Consider the following 25,712-nt stretch of genomic DNA (forward strand, 5'->3'; position numbering starts at 1 on the left):
AGGCCATCAGAACCCAAGCCCTCTTGCAGGGTGGGAGCCTATTAGTAATGACTTCTTACATGTGATCCAAGTGCTTAGTAGTTTTCAAAGGTTTTTAGATCTAGTACAGAACCGGAAACTTTCAGAGCTGGAAACGGTCGCCAATGTCATCCCAATCTGTTGGGTGACCAGCTATGAACTGCCTCCAGCAATAACTCCCCTCACGGTGGATGGAGGTGATCACCCCCCATTAAAACCCTCCAGTAGCTCCATTTCATTTTGGATGAAATCTGCAGGCCTCACCATGGCCTTGCATCAATACCAACCATGGTCTGCCTCTCCCACACACTCCGCCATGGTGACCTTCTCATGTTCCTCGCCGAGGCCACACCTGTCCCTACCTTGGAGGCATCTGCACTTACTGCTCCCTTCTACATGGGTTGCTGCTCCCTTTCTCTTCATATTCCTGACTCAGTCAGAGCCACATGCTCAGAAAAACCTTCCCAACTGTTTTCAAGCCGCCAGTCATCCTCAATTACATGACCCTGCTTGCTTTCCACGCAGCAATTCTGAAATTATAAACTAACTGAAGTTATCTGGCTTGTTTATCATTTTCCTCATCCCTCTAGCATGTCAGATCCTGTCTACTTGTTCATCACTGTATCTCAGAGTTAACCCAGTGCCTGACACATAGTAGGTCCAATAGACATGTGTTGAGGGAATAAGTGAATTGAATATCCATTTCTTTTTTCATCTGAGTCCCATCCAAACTTTTTAAGGGCGGGCATCACTGTTATGTTTATCTCTTGGTCAAGAAAATGGGTTCAGAGGGATGAATCGATCCCCCTAAGGCCCTTTATCTAGTTATCCATTGCTTTGTAACAAATCACCCCCAAAATTGCTGGCTTAGAACAAGGGCATGCCATTTCTCTCAGTTCTGTGGGTTGCCTGGGTGCTTCTTCTGCTGGTCTTGCCTGTGCTCACCCATGCGGCTCAGACAGCCGGGCCATCTGGCCACCTGGCCCCATGTGGCCCCTCCTCCCAGCCTCTTCACAGCCTGGTGGGCTCAGGGCATTGTTCCAAGAGAGTGGGAGCTGAAGCGCCAGGCCCCTCTGAGGCCTCACCTGGGAAGTGGCCCAGCATCCCTTCCACTGGGTTCTATCAGTCAAAGCAAAGCACAGGGCTAGGCCAGGCCAGGGGAGGAGCTGCAGACTCCACTGCTGCCGGGAGGTGCTGTCTGTCGCACTGCACAAGGGCTTGGGCCACACTGTGTGGCCACCTTTGAAAACCTACCACAGCGAGTAAGGGCCGGAACCAGCTTGACTCAGTAAGGAAAACCAAAGGGCTGTGACTAGCCGACAACATCGAATGACTCCAGAAACCCAAATAGCCTACAACAAATTTATCTCTCACCCACATTACATGTCCACTAGGGGCGGGGGTTGGGACTCCGCTCTGGGACCCAAGGTGACAGAGCGGCCTCTCCTGGGACATCGCCTGAACAGAGGAAAGGGATGTGGCAAACACTGACTGTCCCAGAGCCTCTGCGCGGAAGTGACACAATCACCCCCACCAACACACCGTCAGACTATCCTCTCTCTGGGAGGGGCACTGAACAGGCATGAACAGTACTCGCGCCCCCCCCCCCCCACACACACACCAGGAGGCCAGGTTCCTCTTCAATCCTTTTAAAAAGCACTCTACAGAGCCACATCATCCCCCTGTGTTCGACCGCTGTTCCACGTGCTGCTGTCTCACCTGCTCCCTCCACCCAGCATGCCCTTCACCGAGACCAAGGTCATGCAGCTTCTCTCCTCCCGGAGACACCTCCCAGCCTTCCCAGCCGCCCAGCCTAAAAACCTGCCATAGACCCCATGCTCATCAGACCACAATCCCTGTCATGTCTTTTAAGCCCCCGAATGGTCCAGGCTGTGTCACGTTCTGTGCCTGCCTCTGCTCTTCCCTCTGCCTCTGCGCCCTTCCCTTCTTCTCCACCCTGTGGCTCCCCGTTTAAGATCTGACTCTAAAATCTCTCCTCTCTGAAGGCAATCTTTTTCCCCTCGGTGCCGTCCATCAACTTTTCCTTTTTCTAAACTTCTTTACTATAGCGTCATTCATTCACTCATTCAACAACATTTACTGTGTGCCAGGTAGTGCCAGGTGCTGCTCCAGGTTCCAGGGAGACCCCGGGAACAATACACACAAGGTCGCTTCTCCTTCGGTGCTTACATGCTGGTGCAGTATAGCGACAAGAAGCATATAAACAAGATACTGTTACACGGTGGTAAGTGTTTCCATTGTAATAAGAAGGGATGATATGAAAACGCTGTGGCAAAGGAGGCCTGTGGTAAGATGATCAGGCCTCTGCTGTCTGAGCAGGCGGGGGAAGAGCATTCCCAGCAGGGGGCAGCCAGGGCAAACTGCCTGTGGCATGGTCCAGCTGGGCCTGTCAGGGCATAAGGAGGAAGCCACTGCAGCCAGAGGCACACGGAGGGTGGGAGGCGGAGGTGGCAAGGCAGGAGATCAGAGAGGACAGATCTGGCTGTAGCCAGATCGTGTTGATGGTGATAGGGCTGTCGACTTCATGTTAACTGCAACAGGAAGTCAAAGGAGGGTTTCCGCAGGGGACACTGCTCTGTGAGCTGCAGGCGAGCAAGAGTGGAATCCGCCAGGCCAGCTTGGAGGCTCTTGCTGTGATTCCAAGATGCTGGTGACGTGGATGAGCAGACTACAAGGGCCTCCCCTAGAAGCTGTGACCTCTGAGCTCTAGGGAACCGTGACCTTAGTCTCCGCACCTCACTCGGCACATGGCACAGGACTGGGCCCAAAGCGACAGAACGGCTTAGGACGACGTGTCAATCATGAACACGTGCCTGACATTTACATTCAGCCGGACCAGCTCCCTTTCTCACTCCTTTGTTAAAGCTTCTCCAGAAACTCCCCTCCATGAACCAGGTTCCCCTAGCAACAAGGGAGCAGCCCATTTGGCCGCCTGCCTCTCCACTGGGCTGGTAACCCCGGCTTCACACAGCACCCTTGGCCACCCGGGCTCCTGCCACCCAGCTCTGCGGGGTTCACACAGCAGCCTAGACATCTTGGTATGTAAGAGCCAGGTTTCCCCACCTGAGCCTCTGTTTTCTCATCTGCAAGATGGGTGTTATTTTCCCTCCCAAAAGCCCCTTTCCCAAGACCCTCTTCCCTGCCTCTTGCCTCTCCATCCCTCCCTTCAACAAGGACAAATCTGCTGTTTTCTGAAGTTCCACTGATCCCAGGATGATCCAAGCTTTTCCGGAACACTAGTTCCTTTTCTCTGTTCTAACCTTAATTCCGGGTGGCTGGGAGCTGGGTACCCAAGGTGAGGGAGTGCCGCCCACTCCCATGGTCTTTCCCTCCCAGGGCTGGGCCACAGCTGGGAGTTATTGCATGGCTGGATGTGGGGTCCCAGGCCTGGTTGTGGGGGAAGTGAGAGAAAGAGTGAGCCGGGGACAGAAAGAAAGAGGAAGGGGGAAGTGTCAGGGAGGGAAGGAAAGGGGTCCAGGAGAAAGGAAGAGAGAATGGATGAGCGGGAGGGAGAGGGAGCCTGCGTGGATGGTAGAAGAGCGGTGCATGCCTGCGCGCTGTGCACGGAGCGGGTGGGGAAGGGGAGAGGGAGAGCCAGACTAGGAGAGGAAAAAAGGAAGGCGCGCTGCAAAGCGAGGAGGAGCGAGTGAGGGGCGGAGACCAGGAAGTGGTGCGGGCATGGGGCTTGGGGCTCGGGCCACCCTCTCCGTTCCAGTCAGGGAGCCAGAGAGCGGCGGGCGCGGGTAGAGGAGGCGCGGGCTCCGCAGCGGAGCCACTCGGCTTCAGCAGCACCAGGTAACACGGCCTCCGCCTCCCCGCGGAGCTGGGTTGGGGCGGGGTCCCGGGCGGGCGCTCGCTGGAGTTTCCCCAGCTTCTCCGGACCCAGAGTTCCAGCGGGCTCTGCTGCTCGCTGGTTGCGCATGACCTTGGCCGGTCCCTCAGCTGGTGGAGCCTCAGTTTCCTCCTCTGTGACCCATGGGGCCCTGCCGCTTCCGCCAAGGGGATGCTGCGAGCGCGGGGATGCAGTCCCGGTGCGCGCCGTGTGCTGGGTCAGGTAGTGTCCCTCTCCCGCGTGGGCGTGGATCTGCAAAGTCCACTTGCGCTGAAACAGTCCCTGGGCCGGCCGGGTCTGGGTGGAGGCACTGGAGCATGAAGCGACTTTGTGCTTAAGGAAAGCCAGGGGCTGGCCAGGGTTGGCGAGAGGGGTCCCTAGCTCTCAGGGATCATCCTCACCAACTGCTCCCTGATGCTGGGATGGAGCTGAGGGCAGCGCTCCGGGCAGGGACGCTCCCACCCCCACCCCCCAACATCTGGAGAGGGGTTTGCCTCCAGGATGAGCCAAGCAAGTGGCCTCGGCTAAGAATCCCAGTTCGCCTGCTTACTCAGTGCCGTTGACCTTCAGCAAAAGGGCCTCAGTTTCCTCCCCAGGAAAGGGGTATGTGTGCGCCCGCTCTGAGATGGCTGGGAGGGTAGGAGGGGGCAGGGCAAGAAGGTCCCTGCAACTGTGGTGTCCCCACCATGGCAGCTGTCACACCTTAGATCAGGGGCCCAGAGTGCAGGTGCCCTTTGCCTCCTGGAGCCCATCGTCATCACCAGGTAGGTCCTCCCTGGTCCCCTTTGCTAGAGATGGTCAGTGGCCCTGCTGGGCATGAAGCAGGACCCAGGGACAGGGGGACAGGAGCCCCCCCAACCCAGACACACATCTGGATGGTTCCCTAAGACGTGAAATCTGTGAGATGCCACTTTATATCCTGTAGAGATTCCCGGTTTCTCTCGGAGCCTCCGTCTCCTGATTTGTCATAGGAAGTTGTGACTTACGAGTTCCCTGTAGGTTATGAAAGGCGATTGGATAGATATATTGATTGTCCTCCCTGATGCTGAGATATGCTGAGAACTGAATAGAAGGAGAAAATGCCATTTCTCTGACAGCTGCCCTGTGCAGGCCTGGGGTGCTATGTATACAGCAGTGGCTACAGTCATCTCACCAATCCTGGGAAGTCAGTGCCACTAAAACCCAATTTACAGACGAGGAAAGCAAGGCTCAGGGCGTCTGTGATCCACAGTCACCTGGTAGGAATTGCCTGTGCTGGGGGTGGCCTCAGGTCTGCGTGGCCCCAGACAGTCCCACAACAGCCCCAGACATGACTGTGAAAGGTGTCTATCACCGCCTGGGCGCCTGGCAGGTGCCAACCTGAGCAGCACGGATTTCCTGGCCCAGGCCTCATAGAGAAGGCAGGTCTGGTGGCTGGCAGTGGACCTGGGCGCCTTTGCCAGGTGGCTTTTCCAGGGTCTGAAGGGAAGGAAGGTCACCCCTCAGCACCACACAGGAAGCGGAGACCAGGCTGAGTCACTCCATTCCGCCAACCCTCTTCCTTCCTCAACCACCTTGTCCGGGTTCACCTCGTCCCCATTAACCTTGGCCGAGGCTGCTTCCCCTGGCTTCACGGCACTTTCTGTTCTCCATCCTCCACGGGTGACTAACTGAACTGGCCCTCCCGGTGATGCGTCCGAAGGGGAAACGAGGCCAGCTGCGGTCCATCTCCCCAGTGCACCAGGGAGGGGGACATGGGATTAAGACCCAATCCCAGGGATTAGCTCAGTCCTGGGAGGAGATCCCTGCTGGCTGGTGGGAAAACGGGCGTCCCGTTAGGCGAGAGAGGTTTCTCTGCCAAAAAATGTTTTAAAAGAAGAAGAGGACATCCAAAGCAAGGACAGGGATATGAACAAAGGCTCTTTCGAATGCAAACAGATTCATCAACAATCAGAAAGCGCCTAAATGTCCAACAAGAGGGGTCAATTAGGTTATGAGACAGCCGTGCTGCTAAGAACGGAGAGTTTTTAATGAATGGATTCATGCTTGTGCATAGGCATGTATATGGCATGGCCACAAATCTGTGGCAAGCACTTTTGAAAAAACACTGGAAGGAAATGAGCCAAAGCGTGTTAACAATGTTTGCCGGCTGGGTGGTGGCATTATGGGAGATTTATTTCTTGACTCTTTATAATTCTGAACTTTCCAGATTGTATGCAGTGAGCATACTCTTTAATAATTAGTGGTCATAGAACTGTCTGGTTTCTAGTGACAATATAACCCACCCACTCTCACCTCCTCCTCAGCACCCAAGACAGGCCAGCATATGAACACTTGTCAATTACAGGGCCACCCTCTTGGGTGAGGCCTAGTTGGCCCCTTAGAAGGAAGAGGAATACTAAGTTATTAACATCCATTTGTTCTTACTATGTGCTCACGATAACCCTAAGAGGTAGGTCGATTCTCCATTTTACAGAGAGGAAACCAGGAGCCAAACACATGCAGCCAGGTGCCCGGGCCAGTGTCACACCCGGTTCAATCCCAGGCCATCTAGATTCAGAGACTACACTTCTAACCAGGGTCAGGAGGGTCAGCAGATTCTAGTAGCTGACATTTAAGCACCTAGCACTGCAGCCCTGCACTGTACAGGCAAAGGAACGGCTCAGCGGTGACCTCCAAAGTGCCAGGTCTGTGCAGGATGCAGGGCACCCAGAGGCTCACAGTGCCATCTCTACAGAGGGGTGAGGGGCAGTGGCGTGCAAATAACGTCCTCAGGGCTATGATGGGGGGTGTTTAGGAAACTGGGGGACTTCAGAGGTTGAAGGGTGAGGGCTCTCTGGAAGACTGATTACCAGAAATGGTTCTAGGATCACCAGGAATTCACCAGGTGAGCAAGAGAAGTTAGAACAGTGGTTCTCACTGTGGACAGCTTCCCTCCAGGGGACATCTGTCAATGTCTGGAGGTATTTTTGATTGTCGCAACCGGGGTGTGTGTGTGTGTGTGTGGGGGGGGTGAGTCCAGGGATGCTGCTACACATCCTACCAATGCACAGGACAGGCTCCCCACAACGAAGAATAACCCTGTCCAAAGTGCCCACAGCGCCGAGAGACCTGGGTGGGAGGCGAAGGGAGATCCTGACCCGGTATCAGCCGTTCAAGGCAGCACAGGTGCTCACGCGGTGCCTCCTGCGGGCCGGGGCTTGGAGCCCGTGACTGTACTACCGGCCGCCTGGCTGCCCTGCTGCCATCCTACCCCCACCAGCGACCAGTGGTCTCTTTTTTAAAAAAAGCATAAAAGCTTTACCGATATAATTCACATACCATACAATTCACCCATTTGAAGTGTACAAGTAAATTGCTTTTAGAGTTGTGCAACCATCACCACGATCTAATTCCAGAACATTTTTATCGCCCCGAAAAGGAGCTCTGTACACACTGGCTGTCACTCCTGATCCACCCCCTACGCCAGTGATGGCGAACCTATGACACGCGAACTCATTTCTTTGGTTGATTTTTCTTTGTTAAATGGCATTTAAATATATAAAATATATATCAAAAATATAAGTCTTTGTTTTGCTATGGTTGCAAACATCAAAACATTTCTATATGTGACACAGCACCAGAGTTAAGTTAGGGTTTTTCAAAACGCTGGCACGCCGAGCTCAAAAGCTTCGCCATCACTGCCCTACGCCCCCCCAGGGCTAGGCAACCGCTGACCTGCTCTCTGTCCCTGCTGATGTGCCTCTTCTGGACATTTCCTATCAATGGGATCACATGATGTTCGTTCGGCCTTTAGTGACTGGCTTCTCTCACTAGCATGATATTGTCAAGATGCTCCCGTACTGTAGCAGTGCCAGTACTTCGTTCCTTCTTACGGCTAAAATCATATTCCTTTGTATGAACACCTCACGTTTTATTGATCCGTGTATCCGCTGAGGGACACTGGGGCTGCCTCCACTCCTCTGGCTGCTGTGGACACTGCGGGCGGGTTTTTGGGAGAGCGTGCATCTGCATTTCCTCGGGGAATATACCGGTGAGTGGGATGCTGGGGCATATGGGAGCTCCGTTTCACCTTTGAGGAACCGCCGGCCGGTTTTCCAGAGCAGCTGCCCATGTCGCCTTCCCTGCAGCAGTGTCTGCGGGTCCCATCTTCTCTGCATCCTCGCCAGTGTTTATTCCCCGGGTGTGGCTCCTCGCCACCCTGGTGGGTGTGGAGTGGTATCGCTGTGGTGTGGATCTGCATTCTCCTGCTGGCTAATGAGTCTGAACATCTTTTCGGGTGCTCGTGGGCCGTTTGTTATCTTGTTTGTAGAACTATCTATTCTGATCAGAGTCATCTTTTAAAACTCCCGTATTTAGACTGAAGTGCAAACCGTCGGAGGTCTGCAAGGCTGTGCATGATGGGGCGCCGCCCACATGGGCCGCATCTCTCCGCACTGGCTCGGCTCTGGCCACACTGGCCTCAGAGCGGCAAGCTGCTCCCGCCTCCAGGCCTTTGCATGGGGTCAGTTTAGTGAGGCCTCCCCGTCCTCTCAGTCTCAAGTGCCAGCACCCCCAGGCCCTTTCTCGCACCTCTCAAACCTTTCTCTCTCTTTCTCTCTCTCTCTCTCTCTCAAAATATGTTTTTATTGGTTTCAGAGAGGAAGGGAGAGTGTGAGAGAGAAAGAAACATCAATGATGAGAATCATTGATCAGCTTCCTCCTGCACGCCCCGTACTGGGGATCGAACCTGCAACTGGGCATGTGCCCTTGACCGGAATCAAACCTGGGACCCTTCAGTCCACAGGCTGACGTCCTTATCCACTGAGCCAAACCGGCTAGGACTCAAAACTTCTTTTGATCGTGTATTTGTTGTTGTTTTTTGGTTGTTGCTTTTTTTACTATCTGATAAGAGCTGGAAGAACTGGGCTCCAGACGTGACTACACCTTTCATCGCTGTGTGAACCTGGGCAAGCCACTGCCCACCTGAGAACCAGGCAGGGGCGTAGCTGACCTCCACTCGGCCAGGGCTTTCCCCACTCCACCCTTCTTTGATCCCAGCTTCTATGCGACGGCGCTGCCAGGAGGCGTGGGCCTGGCGCCGTGGCATTGAGAGAAAGGTGGCCAGAGCCAAGTTGGTCGTGCATGGGAGCAGGTGGAGGGGCGGTGACCAGCCGTGGGGACAGTCTCCAGGAGCACACGGCTGCTCTGCCCGGTGCCCCGCCTCCAGGAGCAGCAGCTAGAACTGTCAACAGCTCCAGGAAGGCCTGGACACTGGGGCCACTTTCGGCTCCGGAACTGCGCAGTTTTCCTGGAGAGCTGGAGAAAGGGGAGTCTGTCCGTGGCCGGGGCACAGAGGGCGTGGTGGCAGGGGGAGAGGAGACGGAGAGGGGCGCCAGAGGGAGGCAGGTCCCACGCCTGGGCCACGTATTGCTCTGCGGGCTGTGCGTCACGCAAGGTCACACCCACTGTCTTTGGAAGTGCTGGGCCGTTGCCTCCCAACAGCCCGATGGCTCGGGGCTCTAGCTGCTCCCACTGCCACAGTCGAGGCATCTGAGGCAGACACCAAGCTGCTGCTCCCTGCAGTTACTCAGAGAGAAGCAGGGGGGCCAGACTACCCAGGTGGCTGGTTCTAGAAGCTTCTTGCTCTTCACCTCCACAGGCCTCTCGACACCCCCACGGGGTGGGGATTGTTATCTCCATTTCACAGGAAGGGAAGGTGGGGCTGACACCGGGCGAACATGGCCTCACTGGTGAGAAGCAGGGCTGTGCCGGGACCAGCCAGCTGCTGTGAAAGCGCTTCTCGTCAGGGGCTGGAGGCCGAGGTGAGGCTGGGTGAGGGGCGGGCTAGGAGGACAGGCCTTCTAACCAAACAGCCCCCTCTGGCCCTGCCGACTGTCCAGGGCCATCTGCGAGCGGCCCTGCATGCACTGTGCCAGATGAAGACCGTGTTTCTTCATAGTGCTCACGTCTTCTCCCATCTGGCGGTCTTGGGTGCCTTCCTCACAGGAAGGGCGGGACCTGAAGCCCAGTGGTTTTAAAGATCAGAGAATGGCCATGGGGAGGGCAGTGGCATTTATTGAGGAACCACCACCTTCAGCCCCGTCCCTTTACCTTCACACATCATCTTCCCATTTTGCAGATGGGAAGACTGAGCCTCAGAGAGCTTCCTGACTCCTTTCCACTACCCAGCATTGGCTTCCTGGGTGAGCACAGGGCAGGCAGGCCTACGGGGCCTGAGGTGGGCTTGGGCTGTCGCTAATGTCCCCTGAGCACAGGCCAGCGTGCCTTTCTGACAAGGAGAGGGTGAAGCTGGGCTCTTTGGGCAGCAGGAGCTACAAGGGGGCTCACAGCACTGGCTGCGTTCTCCTGGCACGTATTTTCAGGGTGACCTATCTGAGGGAGAGTGATCCTGGTGGTTACTGTAATGGTAAAAACAATTCCTTTTTCAATAAATCCAATCACTTTAAAGAAAAATGTTAAGTAAAAAATATAGAATTGGTATTTTATGGGTTTGGCAAAAATCATGGAGGTGGGACGCGAAGGGATGAGGTTTGGGAAACGGGGCATATGAGACAGGCGAGTTGTTGGGAGCTGGAAACTGGGAGCTCTTCCTGACTCTGACCAGCTGTGTGGCCCCGGCCGAGGCATTTGACCTCTTGGTGCCACATCTGCTTTGAGCCCAATTCCCCTTAAGAGCAAGAAGCTTCTCGAACCAGCTACCTGGGTTACACTCTGGCGGCTCCACAGAGCTCTCCTGCCGAGCTCGAAATGAGCTGACGCTTTGTGGCTGTGGGGAGGGCAGGAAGGACTGCCTAGGGCAGTGGTCCGCAAACTGCGGCTCGCGAGCCACATGCGGCTCTTTGGCCCCTTGAGTGTGGCCACAAAGTTTCAATCGCACTGTACGTGCGCGCCTGCACGTGGTATTTTGTGGAAGAGCCACACTCCAGGGGCCGCAGTTTGCCGACCACTGGCCTAGGGTGACCAGCCTGTATGAATGTTCCTGGCAAGTGTTAGCTGTTTGCTGCTGATGTTAAGATGACAAGGTGACCCAGCAGCCGCAGGACTTTGGCCTGGAAGAGCAAGCGGTACCTGCTGGAAGGGTGAATCCTTCCTGGGGTGAGGCTGGGGGGAAAGAACAGAGGCAGGCGCAGGGCTGGTGGGGCAGCTGAGGGCGGGGTTGGGGGTGGGGGAGGTGGTGCTGGTGATGGTGATGGCGGCAGGGGTGCTGCCACTGAGGGCAGCAATCATGGTGAAGGCAGCAGGGGCAGCGAGGAGGGCTGTGACGATGGCAGGGATGGCGACGGAGGGGGAAGAGTTCAGTGGAGGGTGTGGGCTGCTACAGAGAAGCAGAAACCTGGAGAACAGGGACTGCTCTGGGGGCTCAGAGCTGTTTGGGAGCCTACCCTACAAAAACCTCCGCAAACTCACACCACCATACACACCCATGTGCCGGATCTGAAGTACAGAGAGAAAACCACAACACTGCAAGTAGTAGATATTTCCTGGACGCCCCAACCTCACACTGTGACAGCGAGGCAATGGCAGCTCATTATACTAAACAGCTGTTTGCAAGTCACATTTTCTGTGGAATGTGCCTGTATTATGATGTATTTGTCATGCAGTCGGGTAAGGGCTCCAAGAGAGAGTGTAGGGCTCTATCGTGTCTTTAAATGGTTGTGGCTGATGGGCAAGTACTGAGAAGACAGTAAGCCCCCATCACTGGAGGGAGGCGAGGAGAGCAGAGGAGGTTCCTGAATACAAGTGACCACTGCGTCTGCTTCTGCCCGGATCGCTCCCATTTTATTATGTCGGCGGCTCATGACCCCCTCCTTCCTGCCCCCTCCACACACACACACACAGTTGCCAGCAGGAACCTTTGAGAGTCTAAGCCAGTGATGGCGAACCTTTTGAGCTCCGCGTGTCAGCATTTTGAAAAACCCTAACTTCACTCTGGTGCCGTGTCACATATAGAAATTTTTTGATCTTTGCAACCATAGTAAAACAAAGACTTATATTTTTGATATTTATTTTATATATTGAAATGCCATTTAACAAAGAAAAATCAACCAAAAAAATGAGTTCATGTGTCACCTCTGACATGCGTGTCACAGGTTCGCCATCACTGGTCTAAGCTCATCTCCTCACCTCTCTGCTGAGGAAACTGGGGGCACAGAGCTTGTTAGAGGTAATACAACAACTCAGAGTCACACGAGGGACCCCAATCCGGCCCCGGTCCCCAGCACAGTGCCCTTCCCACCGGCCCCTGCCCCCCGAGTGGTTCTGCCCCCAGGGGGCAGAGATTTGGGCCTCGCAGAAAACATTGGCAGCTGGCTCTCACCTGCCCCAGAAGAACCAAGGCAGCATTTTCACGTGGCCCAGTAAACCCTGCCCTGGAAACTCCCTCCCAGCCTTTCCCATAGGTGCTGGCAGTGGACTTTGGCCAAGTCACAAAGTACCATAAACCTCCATTTCCTCAGCTACGGAATGGAGATGACTAATGGTGCCCACGTAACAGGGCTGTTGCACAGATTAAAGTACTTTCAAAGTGCCTGACAGATGGAACAGTACATTGTTCCGATGGTAGTTTCCGATGTGCACTTAGTCCACGCAGCAAGTACTGGTATTCACTGAGCCCCTACGCAGTGCCTGTCAGGGCGGAGCTGGCCCTCCGGACACTCACATTCCGTGGGGAGAGGAGAATAGTGAGCGGACAGGGAGCAAGGAAAAGGCCAGGAGGACGTGCTCCAGAGAGGGGCCAGCGCTTCGAGGAAAGTGATGGGGGTGGTCACATTCTGGGGGTGAAGGAGAACTGATGTCTATTCACGATACACACGTCCCGGTCAGTGGCAAACCTCAGGCCACCGTGCAGGAGCGAGGCGGGTGTGGCCAAGCGAGCACTAAGGCTGGGGGTAAAGTCGGAGGTCAGAGGGGTGGGGCGCAGATCCCCAGGGGCCCGTGAGCCGAGGGGAGGGTGGAGCTGGGCAGCACGGGCAGGGCAGAAGCGGCCGGGCGCTGGTGGTGGCAGGGAGCAGGGAGGCCAACGAGAGCTCACAGAGGCCCAGGCAAGAGGCGGCGCTGCCTTGGAGCAGGACCAGGATGCTGGCAGTGGCCGAGGAAAGCAGCCACTGCCGAGACAGACACATTCCCGAGGCAGGAGCCACGGGCCTTGCTGAGGACAGGACGGGAGTCAAGGATGATGCCCTTGTACTCAGCCTGAGCACCCAGGGTCCCCAGCTCGGACCGGGAGCCCGGGCCTCTCTCTCTCAGGAGCGGCCTCGACCGGAAGTCCTTTACTGTCTTGCGAGGCTTTTACCAAACGTCTAGCCCACTGCGAGGAAGGAGGTACAAATCTGTAACCACAGAGATGAAAGACCTGCTGATATTGCGAAGGAGGAAGTGCCTGGTGCTGCACGTGCAAAGAATCCCGCCATTGCTTTGAAACGCCCAGAAGGTGGTTTCTCGCTCTACAGGAAAAGCTAAATGCACACGTTGCCCCGATGACAGAAGTCCCCACGTCTGGGACCCGGCTGAGCTTCCCGACAGGGGCCTCAGCCCCAGGTCGCCAGAACAGATGACGCGGCCGATTACGGGGCAAAGTGCTGAGAAGTTATGGCTCACGTAGGAGAGGAACTACCTCCCCTGGGACGCAGGGACCTGTGGTACAGCGGGTGGTGAGCAGGGCTGGCTCAGGCCTACCCTCAGCTGCCACCCCCACCCGATGCACAGCAGGTGAGCAGGGCCTGGGAGCCCCTTCCTGCCTTCCAGTCACATCGCCCTCCATCCGCTCCCACACACACCCTAAACCACACCGTCTCCGCCTCCACGCTTCCACAGGCTCCTGTCTGGAGCCTGCTTGTCCCCATCTTCCCTGAGTTACCTCCTTCCCCTCAAGTATCCCCTCCTCGGGAAGCCTCGGTATCCCCCAGGCCAGGTCCGGCCCCCCATTGCATATGCTGTGCGTCCCCTTTATATACCTCCACACAGCTGCAGTGAATGAGTGTCGTCGCAGTGTGTCCGTCCCCGCCCCCCCTCACCCCCCAGAGGAGCCAGGGCATGTCTGCCGCGCTCACCCTGTGACCCCAGAGCCCAGCAGTGTCTGCACGCGGAAGGCACTCAACAAAGCTGGAGTGCGGCTTCAGACAATACCAAAACTAGCGTTTTTATTGTTATAAGATACGGCTGCTCCTGACTTATGATGGAGCGACATCCCAATAAACCATGAAGTTGAAAACACTGCAGCTCGAAAGTGCAGTTGCTACTGCAATGGAGGGCGTTGGTGGTTCCCCACCCTCCTGATCAGGGGGCTGGCCCTGTCCGGCACCAGGAGGGAGTGTCACACACGCACCACACGCCGCTAACCAGGAACAGGTCGAAATTCAAAATTCGAAGAATGATTTCTACCGAATGCGTACATTGCTTTCCAACTCTCTTTACAGTTGAAAGATCGTAAGCTGGGAACCGTCTGTAATAGCTGTATAACGTTACTGTAAGTAATATGACCTGCCACATGCCAGGTGCTGGTGTCCATACCTTTACTCTGCATTTATTTCACAGCCACCAAGTGAAGGAAGACAGAGTATCACTCCCATTTTACAAATGAGGAAACTGAGGCTCAGAGAGCATGTAGTAACACCCCAAGGTCACGTGCTGCTAGTGCCAGCACCGGAGTTAGAACCCAGATCCTGCCAATGCCCAAGCCCTTGTTTTCAGCCCCTGGGGCTCCCCTCACTTCTCTCAGCATCAATTTTTGCAGAACATGGATCCAGCCCCCTATTTCTCAGACCACCCGCTGCTCGCCCGGAGGGGCCTCGTGCAGTGTTGCCGGATGAACACTGTTTCTCTTCCTGCTGTAAGCTCTTGCCTAGAAAATCAGACTCATCTTCCAGGCTGCGTGAGAACCCCAATCAAAGGAGCCAGAACTGCTTCCCCCAACTTGCTGGCTGCTGCACTGTGGCCAGCTCCCTGAGGACGGGGCCTGGGGGCAGGCACTTAAAACCCGAGAGGGAACTTCATTTCACCCCCCAGTGAGGAGGGAAGGAGAGGGCTGGACTCGGTTGGGTGAACTTTGATGGGGAGGAGCCCCCAGACTGGTTCTTTTCTAAGTGGCCTCACCCCTCCAGTTGGCAGACAATATTCCTTCGGTGGCATTTCTTCTGGGATTTTGTGGGTGAGAAGCAGTGAGAGAGGCATTGGGGCATCAGGCAGGCATGATGATGAACTTGGGGGTGCCATGGACCTCTCAGGACCTACAGGTATGGAATGGATAGTGCTCCATTCAGAAGGTCACTAGGAACTCCAGGTACCTGGGCTGGAGAATAGAAACTTAACAGGTGTGGTTCTCATTGGAAAAAGGAACCACTGCTATTCGGTCATCTCCGGCCTCCAGCACCTGCAGCCAGCACTTGGCACACTGAAGGCTCTGAAAGAAATGTGAGCTGAATAGGAGAGAGGGGAGGAGAGAATGAAGGAAGGAGGGGGAAGGGAGGGGACAATGAATTTCTAATTATGAGACGCTGGTTCATTCGGTTTGGAAAACCCCCAAACATGAACTAAAATGCCGGTTCAATGCCGAAATGCCCATACCGGGCTGTTAAGGAAGCTCAGAGAATACTTTGATCAGAAATAAGGATTCTCCAAGCAATGCCCTTGCTGCCGCCATCTCCGAAGTTAACTGAGTGCTGCAGTGCGAGCGGGTGTCTGTGCTTTTTATGTAATGAAAGGATCTCCCAAAAATAATACCCAGAGGCACAGCTCGGGAGGCCTGGCAGCTGAGCCAGCTGGAGCAGCAGGAGGCGACCGGGAGCCGTGGGCCGCGGTTACGATTAAATGACGCTTCTCGAGTCCAGAGTGCAGAACACTGCAGGCTAGAGCCTGGGAGAGGCTTGCTATGTCACAGGGGAGGTGAGATTGCTGCCGAGAGGTTCTGCTGCCGCCTGGATTTCTGCACACTCCCAGGTCCCAGGGGCCGGTCGGGGCTGGGGAACCAGGAGCAGCCCCTGTGAAAGGGTCCAGGAACCAACCTGCATCCATCGGGACCGCAGGACATCACCGCCAGGAGGGAATCGCTGAGATTTCCCCCAGAGGCACTGTGTTCAGCCCCACGGAAGTGATGTTTGCAGTGGGACAGGAGGGAGGGGGGAGGGACAGATGGGAAACCACCCAAATACCCATGATGGGGGATGACAGAATAAACTGTGGCCAGCCACCCCACACACACATCTGGCCCCTGGACTGTTATGCGGCCATTAGAGAGATTTTGTGAATTCTGTATCAGCTGACCTGGATGCGGGACCACATGTGTTGCCAAATAAGTAAAAACTAGAGAGATGTTTAGAGCAGGTGGTGGGTGGGGCGCGGTGAGCCCACTATGCCAGCAGTCAGTCTGGCCCTCTGCCTGGATCGTGCCACCCAGGAACTAAGAATAGCCTCCACGTTTGTCGATTGTTCGGAAATGGTTGTAAAGAGCTGGAGGCAATATAAGGAAAATACTGTGTGACCTGTGAAACGTATGTGAGACTCAAATGTGAGGGTCCGAGGTAAGGTCTCCCTGGAGCCCAGCGCGCTTCCTCGTGTGCCCGTCGTCTGTGTAGCTGACTTTCCTTCCACGGCACCAGAGGTGACACAGACCAACCATGGGGTGCAGAGCAGAAAATGTTTTCCTGACACAGTTCGTGGCCCCTGGTTTAGGGCGCAGTGACACTCTGTAAAACAACAGCATTGAGCGCTGTTCTCGGCACTGTATCAGCGTGAATGTGTTACATTTGCTTACGTATTCATTCATTCTATGATTTGTCCACCAGACTCCAATGCCCAGCTGCGGGCCAGGTGTGGGGAACCAGCACTGAACAAGTCGACGCAGCCCGCCTCCCAGAGCTTGGAGTCTGCGTCTAGATCTTTCTTTCTCCAAACAAACAGCCCCTCCCTGTTTGTCTCAGCGGTGACACACGGGGCAGCCCCTTGCATCCTGACTCCCCTCCTCCTCCCACGGCGCAGTCTGATTGCCTCAGTGCCTCCAAAGAAGGGCATCCAGACTGGCCCCAGGCCTCCTGGTGCCGTGCAGGGAGGTCAAGGTCGAGAAGATTCATCCTGAATCAGGTCACGCTCTTGGTCTGGTTTCAAAGCACTCAACACCCGGCCTTTGCATTTTCAGCTCCTGCTCTCCAGTGGTCCCAAGAGGGAGATGCAGCAGCCGTGACCCAGGCCTCGTGGATGGGAGCGGCTGTCAGCTATGGAGAAGGATGCGGCCACCTGTCCACATGATCCCTCCTTCATAAAACCTAAGCCACCTCCAGACACATGCCCCAGTGCCTGTCTCTCTGCAGAACCTGGAGAGACAATGCCTGCTCCAGGCCCAGGAGGGAGCCAGCTCTGAAGGGGCAAGCTGAGGACTGGAGTTTGAACCACCAGCTTTGCCTCCTCTCTGTTCATGCTCATGCTCTTGCCCAACACCTCCTAGGAGACTGACTTTATTTATTTCTAGAAAAAGCACTGAGTCGATTACTGTAGCCTGCCACAATTGGATACTCCCTTTCGTCTCTGTGGGGCAGCCTGGAGCCCAGTGGCTGACAAAACTGGCACATTGGGGAGCTGGAAGAGAAGCAGCTAGGGGCTGTGGCTGAGGAAGGAGCTCGGGGTCCCAGGATGGAGTCCAACGACACGGCCGCTTCCTCTTGCCTGGACTCTGCCACGTTCAAGGTCACCGTCAGTGTGGCACTCACCATCCTCATTCTCATCACTATTGCCGGCAACGTGGTTGTCTGCCTGGCCGTGGGCCTGAACCGCCAGCTCCGCAGCCTGACCAACTGCTTCATCGTGTCCCTGGCCATCACCGACCTGCTCCTCGGCCTCCTGGTGATGCCCTTCTCGGCTTTCTACCAGCTCTCCTGCAGGTGGAGCTTCGGCAAGGTCTTCTGCAACATCTACACCAGCCTGGACGTGATGCTCTGCACGGCCTCCATCCTCAACCTCTTCATGATCAGCCTCGACCGGTACTGCGCCGTCACGGACCCCCTGCGCTACCCCGTGCTCATCACCCCGGTCCGGGTTGGCGTCTCCCTGGTCTTGATTTGGGCCGTCTCCATCACCCTGTCCTTTTTGTCTATCCACCTGGGCTGGAACATCAGGGACGAGACCAGCAGGGTCAACCACACCATCCAGCCCTGCAAAGTCCAGGTCAACTTGGTGTATGGCTTGGTGGACGGGCTGGTCACCTTCTACGTGCCTCTGCTGGTCATGTGTATCACCTACTTCCGCATCTTCAAGATCGCCCGGGAGCAGGCCAAGAGGATCCATCACGTTGGCCCCTGGAAGGCGGCCACCATCAGGGAACACAAAGCCACTGTAACGCTGGCCACCGTGATGGGGGCCTTCATCGTCTGCTGGTTCCCCTACTTCACCGTGTTTGTCTACCGGGGGCTGAGAGGGGATGACGCCGTCAACAAGACCTTCGAAGCTGTTGTTCTGTGGCTGGGCTACGCCAACTCGGCCCTGAACCCCATCCTGTACGCCGCACTGAACAGGGACTTCCGCACGGCGTACCAGCAGCTCCTGCGCTGTAGGTATGCCAGCTGCAACACCCACGACGCCTCTCTGAGGTACGACAGCTCTCGGCTCCCCAGGACTCGGAGCCAGGGACCCAGGCAGCAGGAAGAGAAGCCCCTGAAGCTGCAGGTGTGGAGTGGCAGAGAGGTCATGGCACCCCGGGGAGCCACAGACAGGTAACGCCCTGGCTTCCTCTGTCCAGGACAGGGGCACACGGAGAGGTCCCACTGATGGTGACCATCACGGTGGCCACTGCTCCCAAGGTGCTGGCCCTCTTCATGAGGACTTCGCAAACCTTGGGCTGTGCTATCATGCCTATGGAGGTGAAACACTTCACCTCCACTTTAAAAGGACCACAACTTGGCCAGGGCCACATGGCTAGGACCTGGACAGAGGCCCCCAGCTCCAGAACTTGTGGGCCTTTTGTTCCAGCTACATTGTCCTGACAATCAGAAGTCCTCAGTTTAAGGCCCAACCCTACCACGGACCTAGCAGTCATAAGTGCTCACTCACATGCTGCAGGCAGCCGTCAGGGGGCCGTGCACGAATGCTGGTGCCTGGGGGTGAAATGAGAAGCCCAGCTGCTCCACTGACCTGTTATGCATCAGCTCTTACGCTGGGGGCACTCAAGTCAGAGGAGACACAGGACTGGCCCAGCTGGGAAGGCAGGGGCTGGGACTCTGTACCAGAGGTCTTAGGGGAGCACGGAAGACTTAGGAGCAGGGGGCAGCTCTGTGCTCTGAAAGAGGCTCTGGCTGTCCCCTCAGATGTGGGCGAGAAGGATGAGCCGGGCCAGCAGTGCAGGGCCTGCGTCCCTGGTCTGTGAGGGAGGAGAAGAGAACCATGCAGAATCTAGGCGGCCATGAGAAAATGGGCTTGGGGACGCTGGGTGCACGGGGTGCAGGAGATTTACGAGGAAGGATGTCCCTGGATCAGTCCCCAAGGAGACTCCAGGCTTAAAAGATAAACGGGATCAGAATGAGACTTAGACAAATCCACGGGTGACCAAGGCAATGCAGGTGTTAAATGGGAAGCGGCACCAGAGGCTTGAGCGGCAAGGAGAGGCGCTGCGTGGAGAGGGAGGCGTGGGGGGCTGTGAGAGGAGTGAGTGACAGGGTGCGGGAGAACACCTGCCACACAGATGCGTTCAGTGGGCGTCACTGTCCTTTCTCCTCTGCGGACCATGCCTTTGCCCCCAGAATGCCGGTCCCGTTACTGACCCATTCATTCGTCCACAAACATTTATCAGCTTCCCACTGCAGGCTGAGAACTGTGCTGAGCACAGGGATGGCGTCTTGGGCCTTTCCCAGCTCTGCCCTCACTCACCCTCGCTGGAGCAAGTCCCGGCCTCAGTCTCCTCTTCTCATAGAGTGTAGGGCCTGTCCTCATGCACTGCCCTGCTCACCTCCCAGAGTTGCCCGAAGCATGTGTGAGTTAGGGGAGGCCATCGGGCGCTGGGACGGCCATGGATGCAAGTTCATTCTTGAGCACTGTGTCCGTCTCAAGGAAAGCGTGGCTGGGCACCGCAGACCCACACCCTCTGGGATCTGGTCTCTGTGCATCATTGTGGGGGAACACTGTCCAACCAGACCCCTGAGCCCAGGTCCCTTCTGGCCCTTGCAGCCTCCACCCCATCCACTGCTAACCTGCTGCACTCAGCTTCCTCCCAGCCTCCTCCCAGCCTCCCGGCCTCTAGATCTCCCTCTCAAAGCCATCTGCAGGTGCCTCTCCATAATGCAGATCCGGAGCCTTCATGCCCGTCCGTGTCCCGCCACACTCCCTCATTCAGGAAGCAGCCTGAGTGAAAAGTTGATTTAGTTCAAGAATTAAACAAAGAACAAAGCGGGGGGTGTGGACTCTTGGGAAGGCGCCGCCGTGATTCAGTCAGGTCGTGCACACCATTCCCTCCTGATCAGACCTGTGTGCCCTCCGGGCGCACAGGCTGCTCTAGCCCTAATCCTTACGGAAACGTTCAGCGAGCACTTCAGAAGAGCTGGCACTCACTGGGCACCACTGGCTGCCGGCTTTACAATCTTGCCATTGTTTCTGTGTGTGGTCCTTCTGTCCCCAGCTAAGGGTGCCAAGGGAGATAAGGCAAGATCCCCACCCCACGCTGCCACTCGAGCCGCCTGTAGCTGCTCGGGGTGAAGCCGAGGAGCAGACTGGCCGGGGTTCGTGCAGCACGTGCCAAGGATCGAAACACAGGGCGCTGAGCGCCCGGTGAGGCGGCATGTGGCCCAGGCAGCCCGTCCCAGGGAGCGGGCCAGGGAGCTGAGCCTGAACACGGACGGGAAAGACCCGCTCATCCAGGGTGGTGGACCCTTCAGACTCGTGGCCTCGTTTCATTCTCCCACGACCCCATGAGTAGGTGCTTGTTTAGTCTACACTTTACAGATGGGAAAACTGAGTCTCAGAAGTTAATTAAATTGCCCAGTGACACAAGCTAGTGGGTTAGCCAAAGCCAAGGTCTGAGCATCAACAGAAACAGCTGCCCCCATTCCAGACAGTCCTGTGGGTGCGGGCACACTGGGAGGTGTGAGTGCCCACCTGCTCTTCTGATCCTCAGGGCCACCGTGGGCGGGGGGCTAGGAGGGCACTGAGGCCAGCTGAGAGGCCTGAGTCACAGGGCGGCTAGGGAACACCCTGGGGAAGCAGTGACTGGCGGAGGGGTCTGGTGGGGAGGCATGGGGAGGATGGGGAACCAGGTAAGGGGTTTGGGGGAGGCCAAGAATAGATTTTCCCACCAAGGCTGCCAGGACAATCAGGGCCTTGAATGACCCTCCAGAAGGTCAGCTCCCAGCTTCCCTGGTGCCAACAGCATGTCCTTCCTGGTGTCCGTCTAGGGACAAAACCCAGTGTTGACCTGACTGAGAACCCTTATCGCTTCTAAGGGGGTGGGGCTGTCTGCTGAAGCAAGAATTCCAAGGGACTGATCTGGGCCTGCCCTTGGGGTGGCGGCAGGGTCAGCCAAGGGGAGACTCAGGAGAGAGAGGCCCAGCTGGCCTGTACCCAGCCAGCAGCCACCTCCCAGCAGGATGCTCTGTCTGCCCCTTCCTGACCCCAACTGGCCTCCTTCACCCACTCTCCCCTCCGCCCGGGACAGCCTCACCTGCCTCCTCTCTGATCCCCAGCCCCAGCCTCTCCCCTGCTCAGAACCTCAGCTTCTACTAGTAGAGGCTGTGTTAGCTTCTGAGGGCTGCTGTAACTAATGACCATGAACCTCGTGGCGGAAAACACAGGAATGCATTCTCTTACAGTTCAGGAGGCCTAGAGCCTGAGATCAAGATGTTGGCAGGGCCGGCTCCTCCTGGAGGCTCCCATGCAAACCTGTTTCTTTGTCTTTTCCAACCTCTGGGGGCCACCACACGCCCTGGCTCATGGCCCCTTCCTCCCACGCCCCCAACCTCTTGCCTCCACCCTCACACCTTCTCCTCTGTAGCCAGACTCCCCCCGCCTCCCTCTTACAATAGGGCACCTGTGGCCACACTCAGAGCCCGGAGATAATCCAGGATACCCTCCCCACCCTAAACTCCTTACCCAATCAGATCACAGAGCCCCTTTCTGCTGATGAGGGTGTGGACCTGTGGGGGTGGAGGGGGTGTTCAGCTACTGCAAGTCCCAGCTCCTTCGCCTGTCACTGGAGGCCCTTCATGATTTGGTCCCTGACCGCTTCCTGCCACCACCCAGCCACCCTCCACCCCTCCTGCCCTGAGCGCATTCATTCATGAGCACACACCAGGGATCTGCTTGCTGCGTGCCTGCAGTTTGGGGCACAGCACTGAGCAGAGCAGAGGCCCATTTCTCTGAAGCATGTTATTCGAGGGTTCTCAAAGCATGGCCCCCAGCAGCAGCAGCTTCCAGGAGCAGAGCAGCCAGCCTCGGGCCACACCGCCTCATCCGTGGCAGCCAGGACTCGAGCCTAAGCTGTCTGACCCCAAAGCCTGAGCTCTTTCCATGATGAAGTGCTGCCTAGATTTGAAGTTAACCCAGACTCAAAGGTACCAGATGGGGAAACTAAGGCACAGGGGGCTAAGTGACCTATCTGAGGCCCACGGCAAGCTCGGGAGGGGCTGGGAGGGGCCCTGGTATCTCTGGACGGCTGCCCGGACGCCGGGTCCTTCTCCCAGCACTCACTGGCTCTGAGCAATCTCCCCGGCAGGGAGATAATATTCACACACTCCTGGGTATCAGCAGTCTCCCTCCCTGGGCGTGGCACTTCCCCATTCCTACAGAGCCCAGGCCTGCAGCGGTGATACTCCTGTACCCAGAGACTAGAGTCGGGGCTCCAGAAAGACCTCAGGAGAAGAGGTACAAAGGGAGGCAAGGGGTCCCCCACCTCTCCCGCCAGCGCTCCTCTCTGTCCGCTCTCCTTCCCTCCGCAGCCAGAGAGAGCGTGTCCCCACATAAATGGGATTACACACCGCCCCTCCTGGTGCCCGTAGAATCAAATATCCGACCACCAAGGCCCTGCACCCCATAGGCCATCTTCCTACCCCTCTTGGCACATCCTACGTGACTAATGGCTGCTCCCCAGACTGTGAGCTCCCGAGGACAGGCCCATGTCTGTGATGTTCACTGCTGTGTCCCTAACACTGAGCACTGGGCCTGGCATAAGACATTTGTTGAATGAATGAATGAATGAATGAATGAATGAATGAATGTCTTGTTCTAGGTCCCCTAGAGAAGTGAATAATACTGCCTCCACTTTAGAGAGCAGGAAACCAGGTCTCAGAGAGGAGAGTTCCAGGAACCTCGTGGGAGCTCAGAAGTTCCTGGTTCCCCTTTTCTAAACTGGACGTCACAATGGGCCTCCCTCCAAATTGCTGGCATCAGGGGCAGGCCTCCCAGCGGAATCAGTGTCAGAGTCTCAGAGGAGAGAGAGGCCCCTCCCCTTGCCACGTCACAGGCGAGCCCAGGAAGGTGAGGAGACCTGTGTCAAAAGCACAGGAAGTGCTCCGAGCTGGGGTGAGGTCCCCGACAACCCAGACACTGTCCACCAGTCTGCAGGGCCTCTTCGGGCCAGAGGCTGGGCCCAGGGAGGGTGCAGCTGGCGTCTGTCCTGCTGTAAGTCCCGTCTAGGCAGGCAGACGAGGCCGTGGGAGGGAAAGCAGCAGCTGTTGCTCAGAAAGGAAGTTTCCCATAAGTCACCCCTTCAAGAGCCTGAACTTTCTGACTGGTGTCATCTGGGCTCTAACATAGTCTAACCCTTTGGCACATTGATTCCAGCATTCCTTTGCAGAGGCACCAGAACAGCTTGCCCCCTCCCTCCCCTGAGGGGCCCAGCTGCCCCCTGCAGCATGTCCTGCTGGCTCCTTGCTACCTGTGCCCTCCGTGCCTGGCGATGGCACCACAAGGCTGAGGGGTGTTCTCCTGCCTCGGCGTGGAAATTAGGGAGCCCTGGATAGTCCTGGCCCCACCATAAACTGGTTGGGTGACATTGGGCCAGTCACTGGACAGTCTGAGCGGCAGCCTCCTTACCCATAAACCTATGAGAATTCACTCTGCAGAGTTAGTCGCAAGGATAAAAGGGAGTCAGGGACTCAGGCACGGAGCACAATTCCCGGCACATGGCAGGTCCTTTAACAGACATGATTTTGTTCTTTACCATCCATCTTTCTCCCTCTCCTCTCACTTTGCCTCTTTTTGCTCACTGTCTGTCTTTTATAGAACAGTTTCACTGGGAGGTACTCCACATACTGCACAATTCTCCCACTTCAAGTCTACAAGTCCCCAGCTTTTCGTGCATTCTCAGCGTTGTGCAGCCATCACTACAATGGATTTGAGAACATTTTCACTGCCCACCGCCCCCCCTCCCAAAGAAACCCGTAGCCTTTAGCTGTCACCCCGCAACCCCTCCTCCCCAGCAGCCCCTAACCTGCTCTCTTTCTATCTCTGTAGATCTGCCTGTTCTGGACATTCTTAAACGCCTGCTCTTTCCCACCTGCTCCTTCGAGTGTGTTTGAGGTTATTTCTTCTCTACTTCCCCTTCCTTCCCGTGTTTCCTCTCTTCTGCTTGGTGTTTTCCTTCCCTCGGTTTCACCCCTTCCCCTCCCTCCATAGTCCCCCTTCTCCTTCACCAAGTACTTGGACTTGATGGCAGCTCTTGGCTGTTTGCAGGCCCCGGTGGGCTGCTCTAGGCATGAGGCTATGTCCTGGCCCCCAGGTGCCCACGCCCCCAGTCCCTACCTCCTGCCCTGGTGGCCTTAGAACACCTGCTCCCCGGGCTGCAGGGCCCGCACTTCTGCACAGCGCTGGGCAGGGCAGCGGCTCCAACAAGGGGTTAATCCTTTCATCTTCATCTCTTCAGAGAGTTTGGGGAGTGAGACCCCCTCTGCCCTGAGAGGGAGTCAGGGGAAGGGGAGCTGAGGGAGAGGAGATGGAAAGCCTTTACAGCCTCAGAAATCAAGGAGAATAAACCATGACCACCCAGGAGTCACTTGAAAGGCAGAGAAGCCCTCATTTACCCCCAGGTGACTGTGCTTTTGAAGCCAGCCCCATCCTCCTGCTGGCTTCTTGCAGACCCTCAGCCCTGCCCTTTCCCACCTACACCTCCTCCCGGCTCTTCTGACTCAGACCTGCTGTGTACTGCCTTCCCAGGGGCTGTGATGGGGAGGGAAGGGGAGCTATGCTTTCAGGCCACTGCTAGGCTCTTTGTACCATAAGAAAAGGTGCGTGCCAGGTAAACAAACAAGTAGGAGGCCAGTTGTCCTGGGAACCGGCCCCAGGGCACGCAGCTGGCCAGCAGAAGCAACTCTGGGCTTCCTTCCCGAAACCCCGGTGCAAGGAGCAGGCTGCCCACATGGAAATTTGAATTCCATGTCATTTTTTCCAGTCACAAAATGCCATTCTTCTAGTCATGCACCCACCCCCACCCTCACACACACCACTTCAAAAAAAAATAGGTGGTGGGCTGGATTTGGTACACAGGCTGTAGTCTGCCAACCCTGGTGTAAAAGAAAGAAATGAGTGCCAATTCCAGCCCCAGCACTTGCTGGCTGTGGCTTCGGGCAGGTGGCTTGCTTTCTCTGAGCCTCAGCTTGCCCATCTGCAAAATGGGAATAAGAATGCCTCTCTGTGAAGACTGCAGAGGGGCTTAGCACCAATTTGTCCAAAGCTGGAGGCCCTGACCCTGAGCCTGTATCCCTCATCTGAAAATGGGGGGCTTGGATCAGTCTCCAGAGACCATTCCAACACTAATTAGATGTAAATGTTGAACAGGGAGAGAAATGAGGCCAAACCTCCAACTGTGTCTGTGTCAGGAATCATCAGGCAGGGGCTGTGAAGAACGTGTTTTTCATACTAATGAACCGCTCTGAGTGAGGAGGCAAATGCAGTAGGA

The 25,712-nt window shown here is 56.2% G+C and overlaps 1 protein-coding gene across 6 annotated transcripts in view; it reads left to right on the plus strand.

The window, feature by feature from the left end:
• Positions 1-3,689: 3,689 nt before the first annotated feature.
• Positions 3,690-25,712, plus strand: part of HRH2 (histamine receptor H2) — a 46,380-nt gene continuing 24,357 nt past the window's right edge. For 4 of the 6 annotated variants that reach the window (XR_009453135.1, XR_009453136.1, XM_059699238.1 and 1 more), the window contains exons 1-2: positions 3,690-3,834; positions 16,633-18,549. Coding sequence is in view for 4 of the 6 variants with exons in the window: in XM_059699238.1 (XP_059555221.1) it covers positions 17,474-18,549 (1,076 nt within the window). In the remaining 2 variants the exon portion in view is untranslated. The remainder of the gene's footprint in view (positions 3,835-16,632; positions 18,550-25,712) is intronic. The other 2 variants (XM_059699239.1, XM_059699237.1) reach the window with 2 other exon arrangements.

This window comes from Myotis daubentonii, chromosome 5 (assembly GCF_963259705.1).
Source record: "Myotis daubentonii chromosome 5, mMyoDau2.1, whole genome shotgun sequence".
NCBI lineage: Eukaryota > Metazoa > Chordata > Mammalia > Chiroptera > Vespertilionidae > Myotis > Myotis daubentonii.